Source organism: Carcharhinus amblyrhynchos, chromosome 6 (genome assembly GCF_965287045.1).
Source record: "Carcharhinus amblyrhynchos chromosome 6, sCarAmb.v2.hapA, whole genome shotgun sequence".
Taxonomy (NCBI): Eukaryota; Metazoa; Chordata; class Chondrichthyes; order Carcharhiniformes; family Carcharhinidae; genus Carcharhinus; species Carcharhinus amblyrhynchos.
The window spans coordinates 87,916,574-87,941,609 of NC_137329.1; the positions used below are offsets into that span (position 1 = coordinate 87,916,574).

At 42.2% G+C, this 25,036-nt stretch overlaps 1 protein-coding gene across 6 annotated transcripts in view; it reads left to right on the forward strand.

Annotated features, from left to right (window-relative positions):
- The window catches only part of LOC145344509 (structural maintenance of chromosomes protein 1B-like), a 141,494-nt gene that overhangs the window by 7,863 nt on the left and 108,595 nt on the right, over window positions 1–25,036 (forward strand). For 5 of the 6 annotated variants that reach the window (XM_080191686.1, XM_080191684.1, XM_080191687.1 and 2 more), the window contains exons 2-6: window positions 1,170–1,358; window positions 2,929–3,041; window positions 4,955–5,158; window positions 19,476–19,714; window positions 22,803–23,061. In XM_080191686.1, the coding sequence (XP_080047812.1) occupies window positions 1,170–1,358; window positions 2,929–3,041; window positions 4,955–5,158; window positions 19,476–19,714; window positions 22,803–23,061 (1,004 nt within the window). The remainder of the gene's footprint in view (window positions 1–1,169; window positions 1,359–2,928; window positions 3,042–4,954; window positions 5,159–19,475; window positions 19,715–22,802; window positions 23,062–25,036) is intronic. The other variant, XM_080191688.1, reaches the window with a different exon arrangement.

Sequence of the window (25,036 nt, forward strand, 5' to 3'; positions counted from 1 at the left end):
GGGCAGTGATCAACAAAATGTCTTGTGAGCCACACTCTGAATCCTGATGTGCCACATCTGGCCCCCAGTCTGCAAGTTATTCACTGTTTAAAGCCCTGTATTTCCTTAGTTATACAGTTTGCTGAAATACTAGTCCCAGCAAGGTTCAGGTGCATACCATCCCAATGGTATACCCCTCACCTAGTCCTGATGCCAGTGTCCCACAAATCAAAACCCACTTCTCCCACTTAAGCGTTAGAACCACATATTCATTTCATAAATCTTATATACTTTCTGACCATGACAGGTTTTAGTTCTCCTGGGGTTCTGCTCTTTAATTTGGTACCTAACTCCTCAAAACAGTCTAAGCTGAACCTTGTTCCAAGTCCTGCCTAAGATGTTGGTCCCTACATGGGCCATGGCAACTGAATCTTCATCTTCCCACTCGAACTTCCTGTCCAGTTCTGAGCAGATGTCCAGAACCTGGTAGGCAACACAGCTGTGGCTGCGCAGAATGGTATCTATCCTCCTGACTAAATACCTTATCTTTGATTAGCCAATTTACAGCCTTTTGGGCTTAATATTGAGTTTAACAACTTTAGACCACAAATTTTCTTCTCCATTTTGATTCCCCCCCACCCACATTCTGCCAATTTACCTTTATGTCATTATTAGTACCTTCTTTAGTCTTTAACACTACCATTAACACTTGCTTTGTCTTGTGTCCATGACATCTTTCTCAATCTCTTCTGTACCTTCTGCCCCCCAAATATATAGTTCATCACATTTCTGCCCCACTTCAGGAACATGAAAGACTCACACCAGAGAAGGGGTGGCACTTGTGAAGAACCAAAACCATAGGGACAAGAGCCGAGGAGCCTGAAAATATATGAAGAATGTTTCTCGGGCTGCATTACGCTCTTGAGAGGTCAAAAGGGTTCCTTGGTTGGAAATGTTTGGCAAAGGCAGCTGTAATAAATGTCTCCTATTGTTCCTGACAATTTGGAACATCTTGAGATCATGAAAGGCCGTATCAATACAATTATTTCTGTCAGATGTGTAGTATTTATGCTTTTAAACAGGAAAAGATAATTGAGTATTGTGTGTTTTCACATATATTACCATGCTTTTCTGATATAGTGTGAATGTTTCTATGATTTACAAGATAGTTTTTTTGCTTTCATATACAGGGAAATCCAATATAATGGATGCTATAAGTTTTGTGATGGGTGAGAGAACTGCTAATCTGAGAGTGAAGCACATCAAGGATTTGATTCATGGTGCTCATATAGGGCGTCCTGTGTCATCTACAGCAAAGGTCACCATGCTGTATGAAACAGAAAATGGAGAGGAGTTATCATTTTCCAGAGCCATTATTGGTAATGTGTGGTAGAGGATTGGTTGGTGGGGGGAGGGGGTTGGTGATTTGATGTTGTACAATTTTATCCAAACTGCTTGTTATGGCTTTCTGATTCCGTTTCATCGTGTTAAATTGTTGAAATTTGAGATGAATTTTGATATTTTGACCTTGGATTAGAAGATGGGTTTTCTTACTTATTCATTTATGTTACTTAATTTTCTTTGGTGTTTGGGATGGGAACTGAAGGTAGAACTGGTTCCAGATCCTTACCTGGGGATAACATGTTGTTTGCTTTGTGGTTGGATTTACGGCCAATTAGTAGCTGCGGGAGCAAGAACATAGGCTGACCAAATGAAGTTTGGGCCTGAATTACACCCCCTTGCAGTTATCCTTGTGGTTGTCATGTGAGTGTTGAAAGAACAAGCAGCAGATTGTCGTTGAACCTCAGGCTGGATTACAGTATCCCATGGTGGCACTGGAAAGCTGTAGGCCTGGCACATGGGGGAGCGACAGTCTCTCAGTTCTTAGACCTTGGCTTCTGATATCACTTCTAGGTCATAAGTGAGGGGAGTAAGGTCCTCTTCCTGGGGGTGGCAGGAGGAGGACACCCGTACTGATAGAGCAGGCCTGGGTTGAGATGAGAATCACTTGTTAGTGGCAGAAGTATCTTTGGAAGATTCTAGATTCAGTGCTGCAAAAGGGGGAGTGACCTCAAAAGCTCTGTAAAGCTGAATGCTACCCCCAACCCTCAGGACAGGTCTCTGGGCATGAACCTTTCCAGCAGCTACAGCAGCTGAGGAACCCAAAGCTGCATGCTACTTCTTGAACATGAGAGGGTTGTGTGCCCAAGACACTTAATCACCCCTCAGAATGGCTTATAGCCAAGGTGCTGTTGAGGACCTGTAACCCCTGAAGCATGCAGGCGCCCTTTATATGGAGACAAGTCATCTGAGTTGGGAAATTTCTTGGCTTGATCTTCCTGCCTTACTAGTGAAAAGCTGGGCCAACCGTTTTGACATTATAAAGTTCCTTATCGTCTAAAGATAGCCTTTGGTTGATAAAGTTTTTAATTCCAACAGATTCAACTGAGCGCATATCATAGGTAAAGCTAAAATACAATACAAAGAGATTTAATGCTAATTTAGTTAACCCTTTTACAACAGGGCATTATCCTTTTTGTTCTGTTGGTTGATTTTTCACTAAAATGCATACATTCTCAGCTCAGGTAAAGTGGAACCAAATGTATTAGCATTCCCATGCTGTGGAGTGTAGAAGTTGTCCTTGGTTCCTGCTTCCAGTTACTGTAGTTTATTATTAAACCTGCACTAGAAATGCTTGTAGAAAACAGGATCAAGTTCAGATACAATGTCCCAATGGTAAAATAATCTATTGACATGCAACTTCCTTTGTACACGAAGAATGTGGTACCTTGCAACCAGTTTGGAAACATGTGTCAAAGTCGTAGTTGCCAATTTCAGTAAAGCAAATGGAAAAACTCTTCAGGTATCTTTGTGAAACAGGTAGATAAGCAAAATGTATTTATAAAAAGTAACTGCATGATTCAATTTTTCCAATATTGTTTTCATCAGGGAATTCTTCAGAGTTCCGATTAAATGATCGAACTATCAGTCGTGTGGAATACACAAATGAACTTGAGAAAATTGGCATTCTAATGAAAGGCAGAAACTGTCTAGTGTTTCAGGTACTAAGGGAAAAAGTCTGTTTTCTTTCATTGTTATGTTTCCTCGTCGGATTCCAATCAGTTGTCAATATTTATCAGTTAGATTACTGGAGACAGGAGACAGTCAAGTTTGGAATTTAATCTTGTTTGCAATGACATGGTAGCCACTCTGGGCTGCCTGCCTTACAGAGGCAGATGTGCAAATACTTCGAATTCCTTCATTAGCAATCAAGAATTTTGGTAATTAACCCAAAGGAATAATTCATAATCGCTAGAGGATGGGATCATTGTTTATTTTAAACAGTAGTGGTGGCTAGCTTAATGTCATAATTCCAAAAAAAATTTCTGATGTTCCATTCTTGCAAAACAAAAAGCCTCCACTTAAAGATACAAAAAAGTATCGAGTTGCTCATGTTTCGGCTTGATTCTAATGCTAAGTAGATGGATCTTGGATGAGTTAAAATCTCTACAGTGCCTGAGTTAAGAGTGGAGTGTTTGGTAGAATATAGTGAAGAAGATGTTTTGAGATGTTTATAACTTTTTTGTGATCAAGGATTTTAGAGAATATAAGAACATAACATAAGAAATAGGAGCAGGAGTAGGCCATCTAGCCCTTCGAGCATGCCCCGCCATTCAGTAAGATCATGGCTGATCTGAAGTGGCTCAGTTCCACTTCCCCGCTTTATCCCCATAACCCTTAATTCCCTTGCCTACCAAAAACCTATCTACCCGTGTCTTAAATATATTTAGCGAGGTAGCCTCCACCACTTCAACGGGCAGAGATTCACCACCCTTTGAGTGAAGAAGTTCCTCCTCAACTCCGTTCTAAACTGCTCCCCCCTTATCTTGAGGCTGTGCCCTCTAGTCCTGCTGTCCTTTCTGAGCGGGAAGAATCTCTCTACCTCTACCCTATCTATCCCCTTCATTATCTTATACGTCTCTATAAGATCCCCCCTCATCCTTCTAAACTCCAACGAGTACAGACCCAGTCTATTCAGCCTCTCTTCATAGTCCAATCCCCTCATCTCCGGTATCAGCTTAGTGAAATAATCATAAGACATAGAGGGGATCTAGCACAAATTAACTGGATAAAAAAAACCAAACAGGTCAATGGGGCAGCAGTGGAAAATCTTCGAACTGGGACAAAAAGAAAAATAATGGTTTTTGTCATGAATGGCAAAGCAAGAATGCAGTGGAAATTTCCCCTATTTTGGCAACAGTTAATATCTTGATATTCAGCAGCAGTGATGTCAACATGCATGTTGAAATATTAATACACTGCAAGGTAGGAAATTAAGAAGATTTAATCCTTCATTTATTTAAATTTTCAGATAGCAAAATAAATGTTATAACTCATAAGTTTTTCTTTTATGGGACATGGTCGTCACTGGCTGGCCTGCATTTATTGCCCATCTCTAGTTGCCGTTAATGACCCAATCTCCACAATGCTTTGCAGGAAAGAATTCTATAAATTCGCTACCCTCAGAGAGAAGAAATTCCTCCTCATTAAATGAATGACCTGTTACTCAGATTATGCTTGGTGATTGAGTAGGAAGCCATTGTATCTTTTAAGATAAATTTGGATAAGTATTCGAAGCAGAGACAGATGCAGGGCAGGAAGCAGCATAGTGTAATTAATTTTGGATTGCTGTAACAAAGACTTGGCAAGGATATATTTGGATCGCATAGCCTTGTACTGTTTTGTGGGTAAAAGCCTTTTTATAGTTGTAGCTCAATACTCTCTAACTTATGGGAAGAATGTACTATAAATGAAATAGGGAGCTAAAGCAAAGCCAAGTTGGGTAAGTATGCAACAGCAAAATATTCCATTAAAAATAGCAGTTGAAAGAATTTGTTTTACTGGTATTTTGTTGGATAATTATTTTAAATACTAATTATCCACAATCAAATTTAACATTGCTTTTACATTTTAGGGTGCTGTGGAGAACATAGCAATGAAAAAACCGAAAGAGAGAACACAACTGTTTGAAGAAGTTAGCAATTCGGGGGAGTTATCTAATGAATATGACAAGAAAAAGAAAGAATTAATGAATGCAGAAGAAGAAGCTCGATTCAACTACAACAAAAAGAAAAATGTGGCAGTTGAGCGAAAACATGCAAAGCATGAGAAAGAAGAGGTAATTGAAATTTACCTGACTGTTTTTCTGTTCCAAAATGAACAGTTTCTATAGAAACAGTCAGAAATGGAATAAATAACCTCACATAGTTCATAAGTTAATTGCAAATCAGGAAGGTCCATGTTCAATTAATTCAACTTAGCTGATTTTTATGAAGGTGATAGTAAAGGCAGTACAGTTGACTGAGGCCCATATGTAAGAGAAGACTAGCTAGAAAGTACGCTAGACCTAATAGGTGATAAAGTGATCTTCCTCAGAGATTTCACTGCCAAAGTCGAGAAGGATCCTAATCTCTGGAAGGGTGTGATTGGCAAGGAAGATATAGAGAAAGCAATCTCCAACGGAGTTGGAGGAAGATTTGTAGTGGAGTTCGTAGAGTTCTGTGTTAAGCGCCTTGCTCTTCCTGATATGTATTAATGATCTAGACTGGTGTGCAGGGCATGATTTCAACATTGATGATGTGAAGAAAGCATCGTCAATTGACGAGGAACTTGAACTTCAAAAGGACATACACATATTGGTGGATTGGGTGAACGAATGGCAGATGAAATTCAATGCAGCGAAGTATGTGGTGATTTATTTTGACAGGAGGAATGTGGAGAGATAGTATAAAATTAAGGGAACCTAAAGGAGGTGCAAGAGCAAAGGGACCTTGGTCTATATGTCAATGAATGGGACCAGGCATGTTGCAAGAGCAACAAATAAAATATCGTATACGTTATAACATACATATAGTATCCTAGGTTTTATTAATAGAGGCATTGAGTGCAAGAGTAAAGAGGCCATGTTGAACTTGTATATAACACTAGTTAGGCCTCATCTGAGTATTGTGTCCAGTTCTGGGTGCCATACTGGAAGACTTGAAGGCCTTGAAGAGAGTACAGAAGAGATTCACAAGAATGATTCCAGGGATAAATAACTGTAGCAGTGAGGATAGATTAGTGGGATTGTGTCTGCTTTCTTTGGGAAAAAAAGAAGGCTGAGAGGAGACTCAGTTGCAGTATTCAAGATCCTGATGGGTATGGGCAGATAAATAGTAAGAAACTGTTCCTTTTGTCAGGAAACAGAGGTAGTTCTGAAGTCATACATGTTTGTGTTTGTAGGTGTTAGAAACAAGGTATGGCTTTAAGGAAGTTTAATTTTCTGTACAGGAAAGACAGAAAATTTAGTTAGCTCATGTTAAACAAGTTTTCTGCATGTATGTAGATTTTGGTTTCATTTCGAACTGTGCTTGCATTACAATTAAAGGGTTTACAACATGAAAACACAATTTAAAGAAATACTTTACAATTGCACAGCAACTAGTGGCCAGCTAGGTTAGAAAGAACATTTTATTTTTAAGCTGGACCGGAGAATGGAGCTGCTGGAAAAAGCCAACTTTCCTAGAGAAAAAGAGAAAATCCAGACAATCAGGGACTTGGGACAGAAAGAATGTCTCAAGAAGAATGAAGTTAAAGTAACAAAGAACAAGAAGTTGTACAAGGTCCTGTTCAGGAGAATTCAAGTAAAAGGCAGAGAAAGTGCTGCGTTAAAGAGATTGCCTCAGTAAAGAGATTTAAAATGGGAAACCAGATGTCAGAGGTAAATCAAAAATTGATGGCATCTTATATAACCAGTGAAGAATGGTGTTCTGTTGGCAAGGTTGAATATCTGAGAGCGTGTGCAAAAGCTTGAATGCATGCAGCAATCCAAGGCAGAGGAATATGTAAAGGAGGGATTGAAATCAGATGTAAAGGTATCTGAGAGAAAGCGTTGTTTGGGCGAACATTCTAAAGTGTGATTTTCGAGAGGGGAGTTTGGAAATACTCGTGTGGGAATCGGAGTTCCAGTGAGATGAGTTTGCTCAAGTGTGATAAGCATCTGGGGGATTTGATGAAAAATCCACAGAAGTTGTTTTGGATGACATCTTCCACTTGGTTTCAATGTGGGTGTGTCTGACCACAGTTGGTTTGTTGGTTTACAGGAATTATATACTTACTGAGAATATTATCAGATTCAATACGTTTTGTAACTTACGTTATCTTTAAAGTTTGTATATATCTGTGAAGGTATAGATGGGATGAAAGATTGTGTTATAGTCAATCTTTTCATGTTTTAAAAAATGTTCTATTATTTTGTTGGAAGTTAATTGGCAGTCATATGACTTCATTCAATTCTGTAAACAAACAAAAAGTTACAGTCCATAGAAATCAGGAAGAGTATGTCAAATGGAGGAGAGAGGCTGAAGCTGGAATAAGGAAGGCTAAGTGAATAGGGTAAGGAAAGGATGATAGGCTGCGCAAAAACAAATAGTAAAATGTCCTTCAAACATATTAATGGTAAAAGATTAGTGAAGGATAGAGTGGGGGCCCATAAGAGACAAACTGGATAAACCACTCACTGAAGCAGTATGGCAGAACTACTAAATGAATACTTTGCTTTTGCCTTTACTAAATTAGAAGCTGGTGACAATGGCCCAGTTGAAAATGTGGGTGTTGAGCAATTGAGCAGCATAATAATAGGTAAAGAAGAGATGCTAAATAGGCTGGCAGCACTTCATGTCAAGAAGTTGCTCGGCAGCACTTCATAGAACATAACAGTGCAGAACAGGCCCTTCGGCCCACGATGTTGCGCCGACCAATTAAAAAGCAATGACCCTCTAACCTAAACCAATCCCTTTCCATCCATAAACCTATCCACGGATCTCTTAAATGCCCCCAAACTAGGCGCATTTACAACTGCAGCAGGCAGGGCATTCCAATCCCTCACCACCCTCTGGGTAAAGAACCTCATGTCAAGAAGTTGCTCGGCCCAGATGGGATGCATCCTAGGTTGCTGAGAAAGGTAAAGGAGCAAATTGCAGAGCCAGTGATAGAAATTTTCCAGGCCTGTCTGGACACAGGATTAGTGCCAGGGGACTGGAGGATTGCAAATATGACATTGTTGTTTAAGAAAGAGGCAGAGGATCACCCAGGAAACTACAGATCTATCAACTTGACATCAATAGTGGAAAAACGGATGGAGGTCATAATACAGGATAAGATAAATATACACTTAGAGAAAAATAAGTTAATATTAGACAGTCAACATGGCTTTGACAAGGGCAGGTCATGTCGGACAAATTAATTAAGTTTTTTGATGAGTTGGCACAGGCAGGGTAGTGCTGTGGATTTGGTATATTTAGACTTTCAGAAAGCATTTGATATGGTGCCACATGGCAGATTGGTTAGCCAATTAGCAATGATTGGGATGGATAGGTCCTTGACAGCATGGATTAGAGGTTGGCTAAGAGATCGGAAACAGAGGGTAGGTATAGATGGGCGTTTCTCAGATGAGAGATGAGTTGAAAATGGTGTTCCCCAAGATCAGTGCTGGAACCCTTGATTTTTATGATATATGAACGATATAGAGATGAGTTTTGAAGCAAAATCTCTAAATTTGCAGATGATACTAGGCTAGGGAGAATAATGAGTTGTGAGGATGACACTGAGCAACTTCAGAGGGACTTTGACCAGTTGGCCAAATGGGCAGACATCTGACAGATGAATTTCAATGCAGTGAAATGTGAGGTAATGTATTTTGGTAAAAGAAACATGGGGAGACAACATAGGCTCAATGGTACAACTTTGAAGGAAATACAGGAGCAGAGAGATCTCGGGGTTCAAGTGCATAATTCTTTGAAGTTGACCAGGCAAGTTGAAACAGTTGTTAAGGCTTATGGGATCCTTGGCATAAATAGAGGCATAGAGTATAAAAGCAAGGAAGTGAACTGTACCCCAACAAAACATTGGTCAGCTCACATTTGGAGTTCAGTGTTGTGTTCAAAGGAGATTTGCCGAATGATACCAAGAATTAAGAATTTTAAATAAGATTCCAGGCTTATTCTCCTTGGAGCAGAAAAGATTAAGAGAGGACCTTATTGAGATGTTCAAAATTATGAACAATTTTGACAGGGTAAAGAATATTCTGTTTTCACTAGTTGGCATGTCAGTGACTAAGGATCACCATTTCAAGATGGTCAGCAAATTTAAAGATTATTTATTTATTCACAAGTAACACTGCAATAAAGTTACTGTGAAAATCTTCTAGTTGCCACACTCCAGTGCCTGTTCGGGCACACCTTTCAAACTTATGGGAGTAAACCAGAGCACCCAGAGAAAACACACGCAGACATGGGAAAAATGAGCAGATTCTGCACAGACAGTGATCCAAGCTGGGTATCGAACCCAGGGTTCCTGACACTCTGAGGCAGCAGTGCTAACATCTGTATCACCAAGCCGCCCATAGAGCGCTGGGAGTGAGATGAGGAGAGAATTCTTTACTTAGAATTGTTGGGATTCGGAATACGTTGCCTGGGAGAGTGGTGAAGGCAGACTGCATGGGAGGTTTCAAAAGAAAGCTGGATATATATTTAAAAGTGCTGAATTTGGAGGGCTTTTAAGAAAGGGCTGGAGAATGGGACTAGCTGGATAGCATTCTTAAGAGCTGGTGCAGACATGATGGGCCAAATGGCCTTTTGTGCTGTAAAATTCTATGATTCTGTTGAGCCAGGGTTCCATTCTAGGGCCTTCCTGTCCAGTACTAACGCTGGGAGCATAACAGCTCTGAAGAATACATGAAGAACGCAAGGGGACATAGCTTTAAATTAAGGGGTGGTAATTATAGTACGGATGTCAGAGGTAGGCTCTTTACTCAGAGGGTAGTAAGGGCATGGAATGCCCTGCCTGCAGCAGTTGTGGACTCACCAACTTTAAGGGCATTCAAATGGTTAGTGGATAGGCATATGGATAACATTGGAATAGTTTAGGTTAGAGGGTCATTAGATTGGTTCCACTAGTTGGCGCAACATTGAGGGCCGAAGGGCCTGTACTGCGCTGTTATGTTCTATGTTCTAACTAGGGGGCACAAATTCAAAAAATGGGCTCAAAGAGTTGAAGTGATATGAGGAAAAGAATTTTCTCTTAAAGGGTGGTTGGAGTCTGAAACAAAATTCTTTAGAGGGTGGTGGAGCCAGGTTCAATTGAGGTATCCAAAAGGGAATTGGATTCTATCTTAAAAAAAAGGGAAAGATTCCTGGGATGAGGCAGGAAATTGGGGTCCGATAGGCTGCTTTTTCAGAGAGCCTGTGCAGTGGGCTGAATTGACTCCTTCCGCATTGTAAACATTTTGTGATTCAGAGCCATCCTGCTGATGAAATGTCTTGAACATGACATTGTCATAATTAACATACTGTTCTGTCAGCAAGATGAACACAAGACCTCATGGCAACACCCATAGACCTCACATTTGTACTTGCCTGATTATGTCATCGTTCAAGCAAGGAATCTCATAAATATTCCTATCACCCAGACACTGACAACTGCTACATTACCTTATCCAATCTACCATCTCAATCTGCCTGACCCCCAGACAACAGAAGCAATATCGCAAAAAAATTAACACCTCAGAGATCCCACCAAAGCAACTCTTCTCAGTAAACACCTCAGCTACCAATCACCAGGAGTTAGTGTTCATTGTACCTGGTTGAGCCTGAAGTCCATCCTAACAAGCACCTGGTCTCCCAAGCCAAAAATATTATGACTGGTTTGACAACATGTTATGTTTTGACCAAGAAATATATGACCTAATTAAATGTAAGTGCAGAGCTTTCATTGACTGGAAATTTCACCGCAACTCAAGAGAAAAGCAGCAGGGCTGCAGGTTGCTGAAGGCAGTGGTCCAGGTTAAATCCTGTGGCATAAAGAGCAAATGATGAGTGGAAAGAGTGTGGGAGACTGAAAAACTCACAGACACCAATGACGTGTGGTTTCCTCAGCACTGCAGAAATGATCTGTGGTCAAGAACTTGAGGGTTTACCCTGCTGAGAATCAAGCAGGATAGGAAACTCACCAAGATCATGGAGAAAGTCAGTGCTGAGTGGAGATAATACTTTGAAACCCAAATGAGACTCTGGCTGCGATTCTCCTGAATTGGGACTAAGTGTCCATGCCAGCCAAAAAATCTGGCACTAGCAGCGATCTGCACGCCCTGTTCAGCCTGTGCTAATGGGCCAGCTCTCCCCGCAGATGTTTCACATTCCTGACTCGCCTGGCACCTGATTCACTGCAGTCAGGAATTAGCTATTAGCCTTTAGAAGCGGGAGCAGTCTTTAAGTGCTTCCAACAACTGCATTGTCACTTCAGCCAGCAAAATGGTAGGGAGAAAGTTGGTTCCTAGGTTGCTGGATGCAGAGGTGGAGAGATTACTGGAAGCTGTGGAGGAGCCCCCTCACTCTGTCATTTTTATGTCCCCATAGGCAAAGATTGCCATCAACAAGAAGGAGTGGACAAAGACAGGCATGGGCACCCCTGATATTCAAGTCCTCACCACCTTTGAGGAGAGGGCCCTGGAAATAGCAGATGAGACCCACTATCACTGACCGTGAAGTCAGCAGATGATGAGCAAGTAAGATCTGTGATCCAGATGACCTGTCTGAAGTGAGTTTATCGTCCCCCACACCCTCAATATTTCAATCAGTGGACCCCCATGTCCTCTGTCTTGTTGGATCTCTGTCAAATGAGAACCTGGCCATCCAGGATTGCATCCCGCCATCCAACCCCTCAGAGCATCTCTGACACTGAAATCTCATCAACGCATTTGCAGGCACTAGTGCAGAGACACTCATCTCGATGGGAAACGTCCACAATTACACATTGGGTGGAAGCTGGATCATCCAGTGGAGCATCCAGTCAGAGGCCTCATGGCTGCCTGAAAACTGCTGGCCCTAAGCTAGGTGTCAGGCCTCTGATGATGTTCATTCCAACAATGATGAACGTGCAAAAGCAAAGCCAGCTTTTACAGCTAGGGTGTCAGTGACCTTCAAGCAAATACCAGCACAACTGGAGGAGTCCGGGAGCCTTGCCTCGCGGAAGATGGTGCCGGCATTGAGTGGCACCTAGGACTACACGGCAAGGGTGGCATCTACTGAGGAAAGCCTGTGCCAAGATGTCCGTAAGAAGTCTCACAACACTAGGTTAAAGTCCAACAGGCTTATTTGGTAGCAAAAGCCACTAGCTTTCGGAGGGCTGCTCCTTCATCAGTTAAGTGGGAGTTCTGTTCACAAGCAGGGCATATAAAGACACATACTCAATTTACAAAATAATGGTTGGAATGTGAGTCTTTACAGGTAATCAAGTCTTAAAGGTACAGACAGTGTGAGTGGAGAGAGCGTGAAGCACAAGCGTTAAGATGTCTGTACCATGACTAATGACTTCTGAGGCGTGGACACTCAGTGATATCCATGGCTGATGCTCCAGGCACCAGGATCCACTCTCACACCGGCATGTCTCTGGCGTTGAGGGATATTGCTGATGTGGATCAGAACTTAGCCCAGTCTCACAGGACAATAGCTGAAGGCATCCATAGCATTGTTCAATTGCTGAGGGCCATGGCTGAGAACATTGGAATCATAGTGCTGACAATGGTGGGCCTCCAGGACTGGCAGTACCAGGCGATGGAGAGGTTTTTGGAACTCAGCCCAGCTGCCCCTCCATCCCAAAGAGTGACCTGGGAACCAACTTGCACCCTGAGGGAGGAGGAAGTTCTGGAGCCCACTTCTGGGTTTCAAACCAGGAAGAGGCTGTCACTACACTTCTGAATCCCCCTACCTGACACTGGGTTTTTCCTGGTTGGTGGCAGAACAGGGTGACATGTTGTAAGCTAGGCCTGTTCAGGTCTCGGCCCTCCAGAGGACATCTGCCAGTGGCATCACAGACCAGCAGGTGGTTGTCAGCGGACTGCCTCTACCTCTGATGTGCCATCTGTGGATATGTGTAGAACGAATGGGAGGGAACGGCAGAAGAGAAAGGTAGCAGACCACTATGTTGGTAAAGGTGAAGTTTCACAGCTGTATTTGAGGGAAGGGGACACCAATTATAGATACTTATAAATGCATATCAATTCTATACCAACTGGCCTATCAGTGTGACATCTGTTTCTTAAGGGGGAGTGAATTAGTGTGTGGTATTATGTCAGCTGCTTGGGCCTCTGATCTTCCCACAGGACCTTATTCCTATCTGAGTGTCTCTGAGAGCAACAGTATTAGACATCTGCCTTTGACAGCATCACCAGGCAATGACCCTGAAAATCTGACCCTTGAGTCTCTCCATCCCCAACCCCAACCCCTTGGGTGGAGAGAGGTGGTGGGTGTATAAAAAGATGTAGAACAGAAGGGGCTGGCAAGAATTGGGGGGATGGGGTGGGAAACAGAACAGAATGATGGGAACTCGGGGGGGAAACAAGAAACTGGACAAGGTAGGGTATAAGGATTAGGGGGCTGCTGGGGATTGATCTGCTGAACAATGAAATTATTACGCCTCAAGTCTGGAGGCAATGAGAGATAAGTCTCTAAGGCAGCTTCCTGACATTTGGGGCTGGCTGTTGGGTCAGGCGTCAGTAACCCTAAAACTCCTGCCAACACCTAACTCCCTACCATAAAAGCCAGCTGGCCTGGCTGAAAGCCACAATTTATCTTTTCTTTGTAGGGAGAATGGAGAAGAGGAGAGAGAGACAGAAATAGAGAGAGACAATCAGCATGGTCATCCATGTTGTTGCACTCATGTTCTCCCTTATCTCTGAAAAATGTTGTGTTTGAAGACTGATGAACCCTCACCGTTGTAGCTGATCCACGCAGCATGCAAGAGCTGCTTCCTCCAAGAGTGAGATGGCAGGGTCACGGAGACAGTGGCCCCTGCATCTTGGGAGGCTTTTGAATTGGCCTCTATCCAAAGAGGCCGATGGATAAAGAGGCCATTTGTGTATTTATCACGTTCCCACCTGCTGTGGCCAGGAACCTAACCAGGACCGGCATGGCAGATCGAGAGCATCGCTACAGGTTTGGCGACTGACACAGAACCCATTTTTCTGCCAACGCCCAATTCTCCAGACCAATGCAATTCCCACCGGGAGATAGTGGACCCAGAGAAAGCAGTCTCTGTGTTGATTTCACTCAAAGGGTGGTGAATCTCTGGAATTCTCTGCCCGTTGAAGTGGTGGAGGCTGCCTCGCTAAATATTTTTAAGAAGCGGGTTGATGGGTTCTTGATAAGAGAGGGGATTAAGGGTTATGGGGAGAGGGCGGGAAAGTGGAACTGAGCCACAACAGATCAGCCATGATCTTATTGAATGGCGGGGCAGGCTCGAAGGGCTAGATGGCCTACTCCTGCTCCTATTTCTTATGTTCTTATGTTCTTATGATTTGAAAGTCTTTAACTCCATTCCTCAGTGCCCCATACCTCAGTCTTGGTACTATCCTGGTCCAGAATTAAGTTAAAACAACAAAGCCCTTGGAGCAGATGAAATTCCTTCTGAAATTCAATCATTTTTAGTCAGCGGAGTTCCAGAAGAGGAAGATATCCCAGAGGGGAAACCCTGTGGAAGAGAGAGAACTGGGGAAGGAGCTACAAGGAGAAGACAACTATCTGAAAGCACTATTGGGGAGAGGTGGTGATAAAGAGGCTCCAAGTAGTAAAAGTCCTGTGGTTGTCAGGCTTCCAATACAAAGAGCTCAGGAGAAGCTCTAGGGGTTAAAAAGACAGCGGAAAATGAATGACTGTGCTATGTGGTGCTGGGGCAAATGTAACCCTTTGAAGCAGTAGAGTTCTGAATGGCATGGCTGAAGAACTACAGTTGTGCCTGTGAGTTGGTGCTTGAGTGAAGACTTGGGAATCCAGGGTAATGGAGTCCCAGGAAACGAGATTGAAACCCTGCAGGTTGAGGCAGTCAGAGTCGGAGCAATTTTTGGATGGTGTTCTGAGGCTAGATTTTCAAAAGGGAGGAATAAAGATTTTAAAATCTCTTAAGGGAGACCAGAGTTTCATTGAAACTAATTGACTCAATGTTACTGATAGCTGGGTGGATCACTGAGAAATCTGTGGGATGTGATAAGTTTTTCAAGGAAGTAACGAAGATGATTGATGTTGTCTACATGGACTTCAGTAAGGCCTTTGACAAGGTCCCTCATGGCAGACTAGTGCAGAAGGTGAAATTGCATGGGATCAGCAGTGAGCTGGCAAGGTGGATACAAAACTGGCTCAGTCAAAGAAGACAGAGGGTAGCAGTGGAAGGCTGTGTCTCTGAATGGAGGGCTGTGACAAGTGGCGTTCCTCAGGGATCAGTGCTGGGACCTTTGCTGTTTGTAATGTATATAAATGATTTGGAGGAAAATGTAACTGGATTGATTAGTAAGTTTGCAGACGACACAAAGGTTGGTGGATTTGCAGATAGCATTGAGGATACAGTAGGATATAGATCAATTGGATATTTGGGCGGTGAGATGGCAGGTGGAGTTTAATCCGGACAAGTGTGAGGTAATGCATTTTGGAAAGTTTAATACAAATAGAAAATATACAGTGAATGGCAGAACCCTTAAGAGTATTGATAGGGAAAGGGATATGGGTGTACATGTACACAGGTTGCTGAAAGGGACAATACAGGTGGAGAAGATAGTCAAGAAGGCATATTTGCCTTCATCGGCTGGGCATTGAGTTTAAAAATTGGCAAGTCATATTGCAGCTTTATAGAATCTTAGGCCACACTCAGAATATAGTGTTCAATTCTGGTTGCCACACTACCAAAAGGATGTGGAGGCTTTAGAGAGGGTACAGAAAAGATTTATTAAGATGTTGCCTGGTATGGAGGGCATCAGCTATGAAGAGAGGTTGGAGAAACTTGGTTTGTACTCAACTGGAATGACGGAGGTTGAGAGGTAACGTGATAGAAGTCTACAAGATTATGAGAGGCATGGACAGAGTGGATTGTTAGAAGCTTTTTCCCAGAGCGGAAGAGTCAGTTATTAGGGGGCACAGGTATAAGGTACAAGAGGCAAGGTTTAAAAGAGATGTACGAGGCAGATTTTTTACACAGACAATGGTGGGTGCTTGGAACGCATTGCCAGGGAGGTAGTGGAAGCAGATATGCGATAGTGACTTTTAAGAGGCACCTTGACAAATACATGAATAGGTTGGGAATCAAGGGATATGGTCCCTGGAAGGGTACGGGGTTTTAGTTAAGTCAGGTAGCATGGTTGGTGCAGACTTGGAGGGCTGAAGGGCCTGTTCTTGCACTGTAATTTTCTTTGTTTTTTGTGTCTTGGTCATGCCTGGCATTTATCGTGCAGTGCAGAATGTTCATACGCAATTCAGTCTGCTAATTCACATGCACCTCATGTTAATTCTGAACGTAGGAGTATAAGATTGATACTGTAAATTGTTTTACTTTTCTGACTGTAAAATGAAGTTTATTTTGTTTGTTCAGAAACCATGGCATCTTAGCTTTATTTGCATAGTAAGTGCTTTGGATCTCAAACTTGTTCCACTTCAAACAAAATGTTACAGGTTCCTAACCAGATTGTATCAAAGACTGGTCGAAGATCGTAGCAAGACTTTTTTTGACATCACAAAGGCTTTGGTTGAAGGTGCATGGGTATATCCTTCTCAAATTTGGCTGCTCTCAAAAATTTATCAATTTGCTCTGCCTCCTCCACAATGAAATGCATGATGTGACCATCACCAAAAGAACCAGTATAACCCCTATCCCTGTTAAATCTGGAGTCAGACAAATCTGTGTTATTGCATCAACCCTCTTCATTTTCCTCATTGAAATACAGCACCTCAACTCCACCACATTACCCACAGGCTGTTCAACCTATGCCACCTTCAATCCAAATCCATTCCAACATCATACATAGAATCTCAGTATGTCGATAATGCCACTGTGCTTGCTCACTCAGAAACTGTGCTTCTTGTCATTGTTGCTTCTTTGCATCATTTGAGGAAAAATCTGTCAGCTCATCCTTTAGTAGACTAATGAACTTTGCATTTGAGGAAAAGGATCGCAAACTTGAAATTAAAATCATAATTTCATAGGCAGTAGTGATTACTGCACCAGAGACTTCAATGATCTACAACAGACCCCTCAACCATTGGATAAGTAGCACCCGCAGTGCCTTTGCAAAAACCTCCAAGTCTGGTCCAACAGCAGCATCCTCTCCCAAGTCAATATGCTTAGCATTGAGGTGCTACTCACTCAAAACCAGTTCTGCTTGGTTGGGACATGTTGTTTGTATGCCTGACAGCACACTTCCAAAGCAGTTACTCTTTTCAGAACTTGATCGCAGGAAGCTGCAAGAAAGATAGAAGAAACATATTAAAGATGTCCTCAAAGCATCTCTGAAAAGAACAAACAAACCCGCCCACTCATGGGAGACCCTGGCTTTTGACTGATCAAAATAGGGGAGGCTTATCCAGAAAGACATCAAATGGCACAGTGGCAGAGTAGTTAGCACTGCTGCATCACATCACCAGGGACCTGCATTCACTTCTGGCCTCGGGTGACAGTGTGGAGTTTGCACATTTTCATCATGTTTGTGTGGGTTTCCTCCCACCCTCCAAAAGATGTGTGGGTTGGGTTGATTGGCTATGCTAAGTTGTCTGTTAGTGTCGGGGAATCAGCAAGGTAAATATGTGAGGTTACAGGAATAGAGCCTGAGTTAGATTGCTGTCGATTCAGGTGACCTCCTTCTGCACTGTAAGATTCTATGACTGTACATTGAGACACTTTGTCGGGAATGTACAGTGACAAAGTCAAAGCTTCGGAGGAGTGTACAAACCTGCCAAAAACCTATCTACCCAATTCTTATAATATTGCCTGTCCAGTAAGGTCTACAGATTGCATATTGGACTTGGAACCATTTCAGAACCCATCAACTCACCCTTGATCCTGATGGACTGCTGAAGAAAAAGGAGAAGAAAATGCGCTCATGTACATTCTTGATTAAAAGTAACAGTTTGCCCTGGGAGAAAGGGCGAAAAGCTGCAGCATGCTACGGTGCGGAGGGACCTGGGGGTCCTTGTGCATGAGTCGTAAAAACCCAGTCTGCAGGTGCAGCAGGTGATCAAGAAGGTGAATGGGATGCTGGTCTTTATAGCGAGGGGGATAGAATATAAAAGCAGGGAGGTCTTGCTGCAACTGTACACGGCACTGGTGAGGCCGCAGCTGGAGTATTGTGTGCAGTTTTGGTTGCCGCACTTGCGTAAGGATATTTTGGCCTTGGAGGGAGTGCAGAGGAGGTTCACTAGGTTGATACCGGAGATGAGGGGGTTAGACTATGAAGAGAGACTGAATAGACTGGGTCTGTACTCGTTGGAGTTTAGAAGGATGAGGGGGGATCTTATAGAGACATATAAGATAATGAAAGGGATGGATAGGGTAGAGGTGGAGAGATTCTTCCTGCTCAGAAAGGACAGCAGGACTAGAGGGCACAGCCTCAAGATAAGGTGGGGGGGGGAGCAGTTTAGAACGGAGTTGAGGAGGAACTTCTTCACTCAAAGGGTGGTGAATCTCTGGAATTATCTGCCCGTTGAAGTGGTGGAGGCTACCTCGCTAAATATATTTAAGTCACGGGAATTGACAGACCAGGGAATTAAGGGTTATGGGGAGAAAGCAGGAAAGTGGAACTGATCCACTTCAGATCAGCCATGATCTTATTGAATGGCGGGGCAGGCTCGAAGGGCTAGATGGCCTACTCCTGCTCCTATTTCTTATGTTCTTAGAAGGTACAAGCACAGAGAATTAGAAATAATTGTTTTGGATTGCTTGTTGGAAAGTAAAACCAGAATTTAAAAGACTCACTTTAATTATATTAAAATATCTCTGCTAATATCGAACAATGTCATCAAGGTCCAAGGTGTAATTGCTTTTTTAAACTACCTATTGGGCCAAGTTGCTGTGGGCATTTCACTCAAAAAATGTGTTGTAGAGGAGGTTTGAGAAAGTAAATTATTTTTATTGGACCAGGTGTATTCCTCAGTCTCCAGATGAGTACAGTAAGAAGTCTCACAACAACAGGTTAAAGTCCAACAGGTTTGTTTGGAAGAGTAATGTGAGTTCTTGCCACCATAGGTTCCTCCTACTCCAAAATTGCAAATGCTCCATCCCCAATCCCAGACCAACCTTAGGGTCATTGTGTTCACTCAGAATTGAAATGCTTGTTTGGTGCTTACTGCTGCATAAGTTAATGAGACCCAGCTCTCAGATGGCTTCCTGTTATCACTATTGGGTTGCTGGCTGACAATTACTAAATTGTTAAAATCTTTCTTCTCCAATGTTTGATCCCAAAGTAAGTACATGATACTCATTACGTAAAAATGTCTTTCTTGATATTGGTAGATGTTTCACCACTTTGAAAACCCATTTAGAGTGGAATGATAAATCTGATGGTCGTTGCATTTAATTTTTGGTATTTCAATCAGTTCTTAGCATCACATTAAATAATGTATTTTTCTTATCATTTGAATACTTAGGCAGTTCGTTACCAAATGTTGATAGAAGAGCTGAAAGCAAGCAGGACTCAGTTACATCTCTTCCTTTTATATTATAATGAGAAGTTCATTGAAAATGTTAGCAATGAACTACAAGCAAACAATAAAGCTATAAATAGTCAGAAAGCAAGACAAGCTACAGCAGAGGAAGAAATGAGAGTGAAGAAAAAAGAGTTTGGTAAACTTAACCGAGAACTACAGCAAATAGAGAATGAGATAAAGTAAGTCGCTGTTGTACCTGAATACAATCAGAATATACTTTTGAATATTGAGTTGCTAATCATAGTTGCTGCTTGGATTTAACGGAGAAAATGCTTCTGAGTTATCAGATCTGTTTTTCATATTTTTAACCATGTGCTATTGGATCATGTGACATCTGCAATGTTATTGCACTTATCTTATATGTGTTAGATCCCCTGTAGGTGACATTCTTCATGAATTCTTTATGAATAAAAAGAGCTCCATTCCAAAACCAAATTTTTCACCCAGTGTCACAGTGTGCCTATCTGTGTGTCAATTGTTTTAAATTGCCAATACATTAGTGCATTGATAGCTGTTTGTAATTAGCATGTGTCCATGGTTTTAGGTTGCAGCTTACATTTAATACAGTGTAAATTGTTTGGAACTGTTAATAAATGTCCATTTTTGGGATATATGTTTCTTCGGGTTTCACTGTAGCCCCCATGTCAATGCTGCACTGATTGGAGGTTGTTCTTTGCAGTGTATGGAAATTAGAAAAATTTCAAAACAGAAATGTTACTATTTACATTTTCATGATATTAAAGTTTTAGCATTCTTAGACACATAGCACTGCTTGTGATGAGTTTCCAGCCCTTTTCTTTTTTCCAGTCCTCCTTTTGTCATTCTTCACATTGTGGATATGCCGGCGTTGGACTGGGGTAAACACAGTAAAAAGTCTGACAACACCAGGTTTAAGTCCAACCGATTTTATTTGATAGTAAACTCACTAGCTTTCGAGGTTTTCCTCTTCTTCAGGTGAATGGAGAGTTCTGGCCTCAGACAGAGCATATAAAACACAGGCAGTTTACAGATTACTGATTAGAATGCGAATCTTTACACCTAACCTGCTGTTGAAGTCCTAAAGTGGCCGACAATGTGAGTGGAAGGAGCACTGATCACAGGTTAAAGAGATGTGTATTGTCTCCAGACAGTACAGTAAGTGAGGTTTTGCAAACCCAGGCAAGTCATGGGGGTTACAGACAGTGCGACATGAACCCAAGATCCCTGTTGAGACTGTCCTCGTGTGCGGAACTTGGCTATCAGTCTCTGCTCAGCGACTCTGCGCTGTCATGTGTCGTGAAGGCTGCCTTGGAGAATGCTTACCCGAAGGTCAGAGGCTGAATGCCCGTGACCACTGAAGTGTTCGCCAACAGGAAGTTTTGGCGAACACTTCAGTGGTCATGGGCATTGCCTGGTGATTGTCGAGCGATGTTCATTCATCCGTTGGTCACCATGCAGACGCTACGACAACGGAGGTTTAGCACGCCACCACATATCTGATTCATTTCCCTGGTGTAATGGGCCCTCTTCTGCTAGATAAGTAGAGGAAGATTTTATGAGTCAGTGAGTCCTCCCTCACCCTTCCAGAATTATATTCTTATAGGTTGTGCTCCCCAGTGATGCCCCCTGCGTTATTCTGCCCATATATTAGGGTTGCTGATGTTTTAGTCATGAAGTTGGTCTCTTGATCTGACAAATTTAAGAAAAACTATGGACATTTGGTCTGCTCAGCTCAAGTGCATGCATGTGTGTTCATAGTTAAAGATTTGTCATTTAGGTTTCATATGCCACTCATCTTTCAAAGACTTTATCAAGTCATTGAATCTCTTTCTTCACTGGACTTGTATCCTTCTGATCACTCCAATTTTTAGGCCCGCATGTTACTCGCTGCACCAGGCTCAGCGAGGTCAGAGAATAACCCACCCCCCCCACCCCCAATGTTTTGAACACTGCTACTTCCAAATGAATAGTAAAATGAATTGCCCACCTGTTTTTGACAAGCCTGTCATATGTCACTGCCAACCCCTGTATACTATACAATGTAAAAAGTCTGACAACACCAGGTTTAAGTCCAACCGATTTATTTGATAGTAAACTCACTAGCTTTTGAGGGGTTTCCCTCTTCTTCCCCTCGAAAGCTAGTGAGTTTACTATCAAATAAATCGGTTGGCCTTAAACCTGGTGTTGTCAGACTTTTTACTGTGTTTACCCAAGTCCAACGCCGGCATATCCACATCATTACTATACAATGCACAGTGGAACTCATCATTTCCATTCCTACCACCAGATTTATGATGCTAAAATGGACTGCTAATGGCAGAAAATGTAAGACTACATCTCTTATTCGACCAGATGTTAATTTATATTTTTTGTATTTCTTTTGGCTTTTCGCTCTATTGCTCTATTTCATGATTTGACATTCTTACTTGAGGCTATATTTTTGTTCTCCCATCCTGTGGTGATTAAAATCCATTGTTTATAAATAGCATGTGGCAATCCTGATTTTTAACTTTGCAGTTGTGGAATAGACTTAGGACAGGCTGCTTCTGCATAAATCCAGTCATTCTGTTGAACACCGCCAGTAGCTGTTGCTGATGAGTGGCAATGGAATTTCAGATATGAGCAGCCCTTCATAAGAAATCTCAGAGGAACTTCTCCTATCAGTCAGCCGAATGGTTAAGAAGGGTTTCATGGTTAAGATTGGTGGGGGGATAGATGGGACATAGGAAACCTAAGGTTTATGGAGTCCAGAAATGCAGTTCCACAAAGAAAGTCTTTTTTTAAAGAAAAATGAATTTTCTTTTTTGGGTCTCTTCTGCATCAACACCTCTTTGCCAACAGATTAGCCAAAAGGGCAAGTCACATTGCCTTCTCCTTGCAGACCTCCAGTTAGATTGTAGTTGGACCTTGATGATGCCCTTGGGTTTGATCCGCATATTCGAAGAAGGATTCTGGTGCGTTTTGGTGTTTGTCCCACCTATTCAGAAAAGCAAGACTGCGACCCACAGGAGGGCTGCAGGATCAGTCTGAGTAAGCCACATGCATCAATTTCCACTAGTGAGGGAAATTGGCCCTAATGTCATACATTGCACTATATGAAAATTTTTCAATGAGAATTCATAATTTTTGGCATCTTCTGTGCCTGGCTAAAGTTTAATTTGCTGTGTGGATTCCACTTTATCATGATCAGGTAGGTTTGTTTTCAAGCCTCCCATTACATATGGCCAGGTAAATTTGGTATTTGGCCATGGAATTAATGGATTTTATTTCATTTTATCACATTACCAGAGTTCATGACTCTAAACTGAATGAGAAGCGACCCAACTACATCAAAGCCAAGGAGAACACAAGGCACCATATGAAGAAGGTGGAAGCAGCTAGGAAATTTCTTAAGAGCAGTGAGAAACAATACAGCGTTCACCAGCAGGCAGTGAAGGAACTGGAGTTAGAGCTTGAAGATGTGAATAAAATGTGGAAAGACCTTGAGGAAAAGGCACTAGCAGAACTCAGCAGCAGAGGTCGTAGCATGGAACTCGAGGAGAGCCAGGTAAGTAAAAATTGTCACTTGCCTGACACTTTCTATTCTTACTTACATTTTATGTTATCTGTACCATTATTTTAACTTCTGCCATGAGACAGAATGACTCTGGCATTCTAGAGACTTACAGTACTGGTAGTTTTGTCGGAGTTACCTCCCTATTGAGTCTGGCAAACTATCTGATGTTAAGGGAGGCAGGAGCAGTTCCAACAGAAATGCATCTTGGGCACCTATATGCTCCAGCATGTTGGAAAATCTAGTGACTACTGCAGTATCCTAGGGCAACAAAAACAGAAAATGCTGGAAAGATCTTAGCAGGCCTGTCAGCATCTGTGGGGAGAGAATAGAGCCAATGTTTCAAGTCTAGATGATCCTTTGTCAGAGCTCTATCCTCTCCCCATAGACACTGTCAGACCTGCTGAGATTTTCCAGCATTTTCTGTTTAAGTTTCAGATTCCAGCATCCTCAGTATTTTGCTGTATCCTAGGGGGTTGCTTGAAATAAACATTGATACATATTTATAGCACTCTTTGTGAAAAGATTGTACTTAACACAAAAAGTACTTTGCAGATGTCCAGGTCACAATTCTTTCCTGGATTTCCAGGTACTGTACCCAAGTTGTATTTAGCAGACACACCAACCCTGTAGCTGCAACATAAGAGGTTTAGAAGTGGAAACTCAGAAGATTAGAGGTTTCTAGCTTTGATGTTGCTGACTTTGTGAGGGGAAATGGATTCTACAAATCAGAAGTATGATGGAATACTCTCTCCTTGCCTTGAACAGTACAACTCCGACAATACTCAAGAAGCTAGGTACCATCTACGACAAAGCAGTTCGCTTGACCAGCATTTCATCCACCCCTTAACTATTTGCTCTCTCAACTGCCGTCACACAGTAGTACAAATGCGTAGTGTCTATGAGACGCACTACAGCAATTTGCCAATCCTCCTTCAACAACATCATCCAAACTTGTGGTCCCTACCCTATAGAAGGCCAAGAGCAGCAGGCACATGGGAACACTACCTTCAGGTTCTTGTTCAAATCACATGGCATTCTGCTTCAAATCTATTTCACCATTCCTCCACTTCTATGGATCAAAAACCTGGAACTTCAAAGAACAGTATAGCACACGAACTGGTCCTTTGACCCACCAAGCCTGCGCCAATCATGTTGTCCTATCTGGGTCAACCATCTGTACTCCTCTATTCCCCACCTGCTCATGTGTCTATTCAGATAAGTCTTAAATGTCGCTAACATGTCTGCCTCAACTACCTCACTTGGCTCCCACCACCCTCTAAAAAAAACACTTCCTCTGCACATCTTTACTGAACCTTTCCCCCTTTACCTTGAACTTGCGACCCTGTAATTGTCATTTCTGCCTTGAAAGAAAGTTTACAACTGTTCACCTTATCTATGCTCTTCGTAAATTTATAAACTTTTATCAGGTCGCCCTTCAGCCTCCGTTTCTCCAGGGAGAGCAATCCCAGTTTATTCAATCTCTCCTCATAGCTACTACACTCCATACCAGACAACACCCTAGCAAACCTTTTCTGTACTCCCACCAGAGCCCCCACATCCTTTTGAAATTGTGGCAATCACAATTGGCCAGAAATGTGACCTAACCAATGTTTTATATAACTCTAACAATTTACCAACTTTTATACTCGATGCCGCGGCCAACGAAGGCAAGCATGGCATACGCTTTCTTTACCACCTTTTCCTCCAGCTGTGCTAAGGATCTATGGAACTGTACTCTCAGATGTCTCTGGATCTATGCTCCTGATGGTTTTACCATTTATTTTGTAGCTCCTACCTGAATTGGATCTACCAAAATGCACCACCATGTATTTGTCCAGATTAAATTCTTTCTGCCATTTATTTCTCCGCCCAATTTTCCAGCCTATTTATATCCTGCTGAATTCTCTACAATCTTCATCACTATCTGTAATTCCAGCAATCTTAGTATCATCCGCAAACTTGCTAA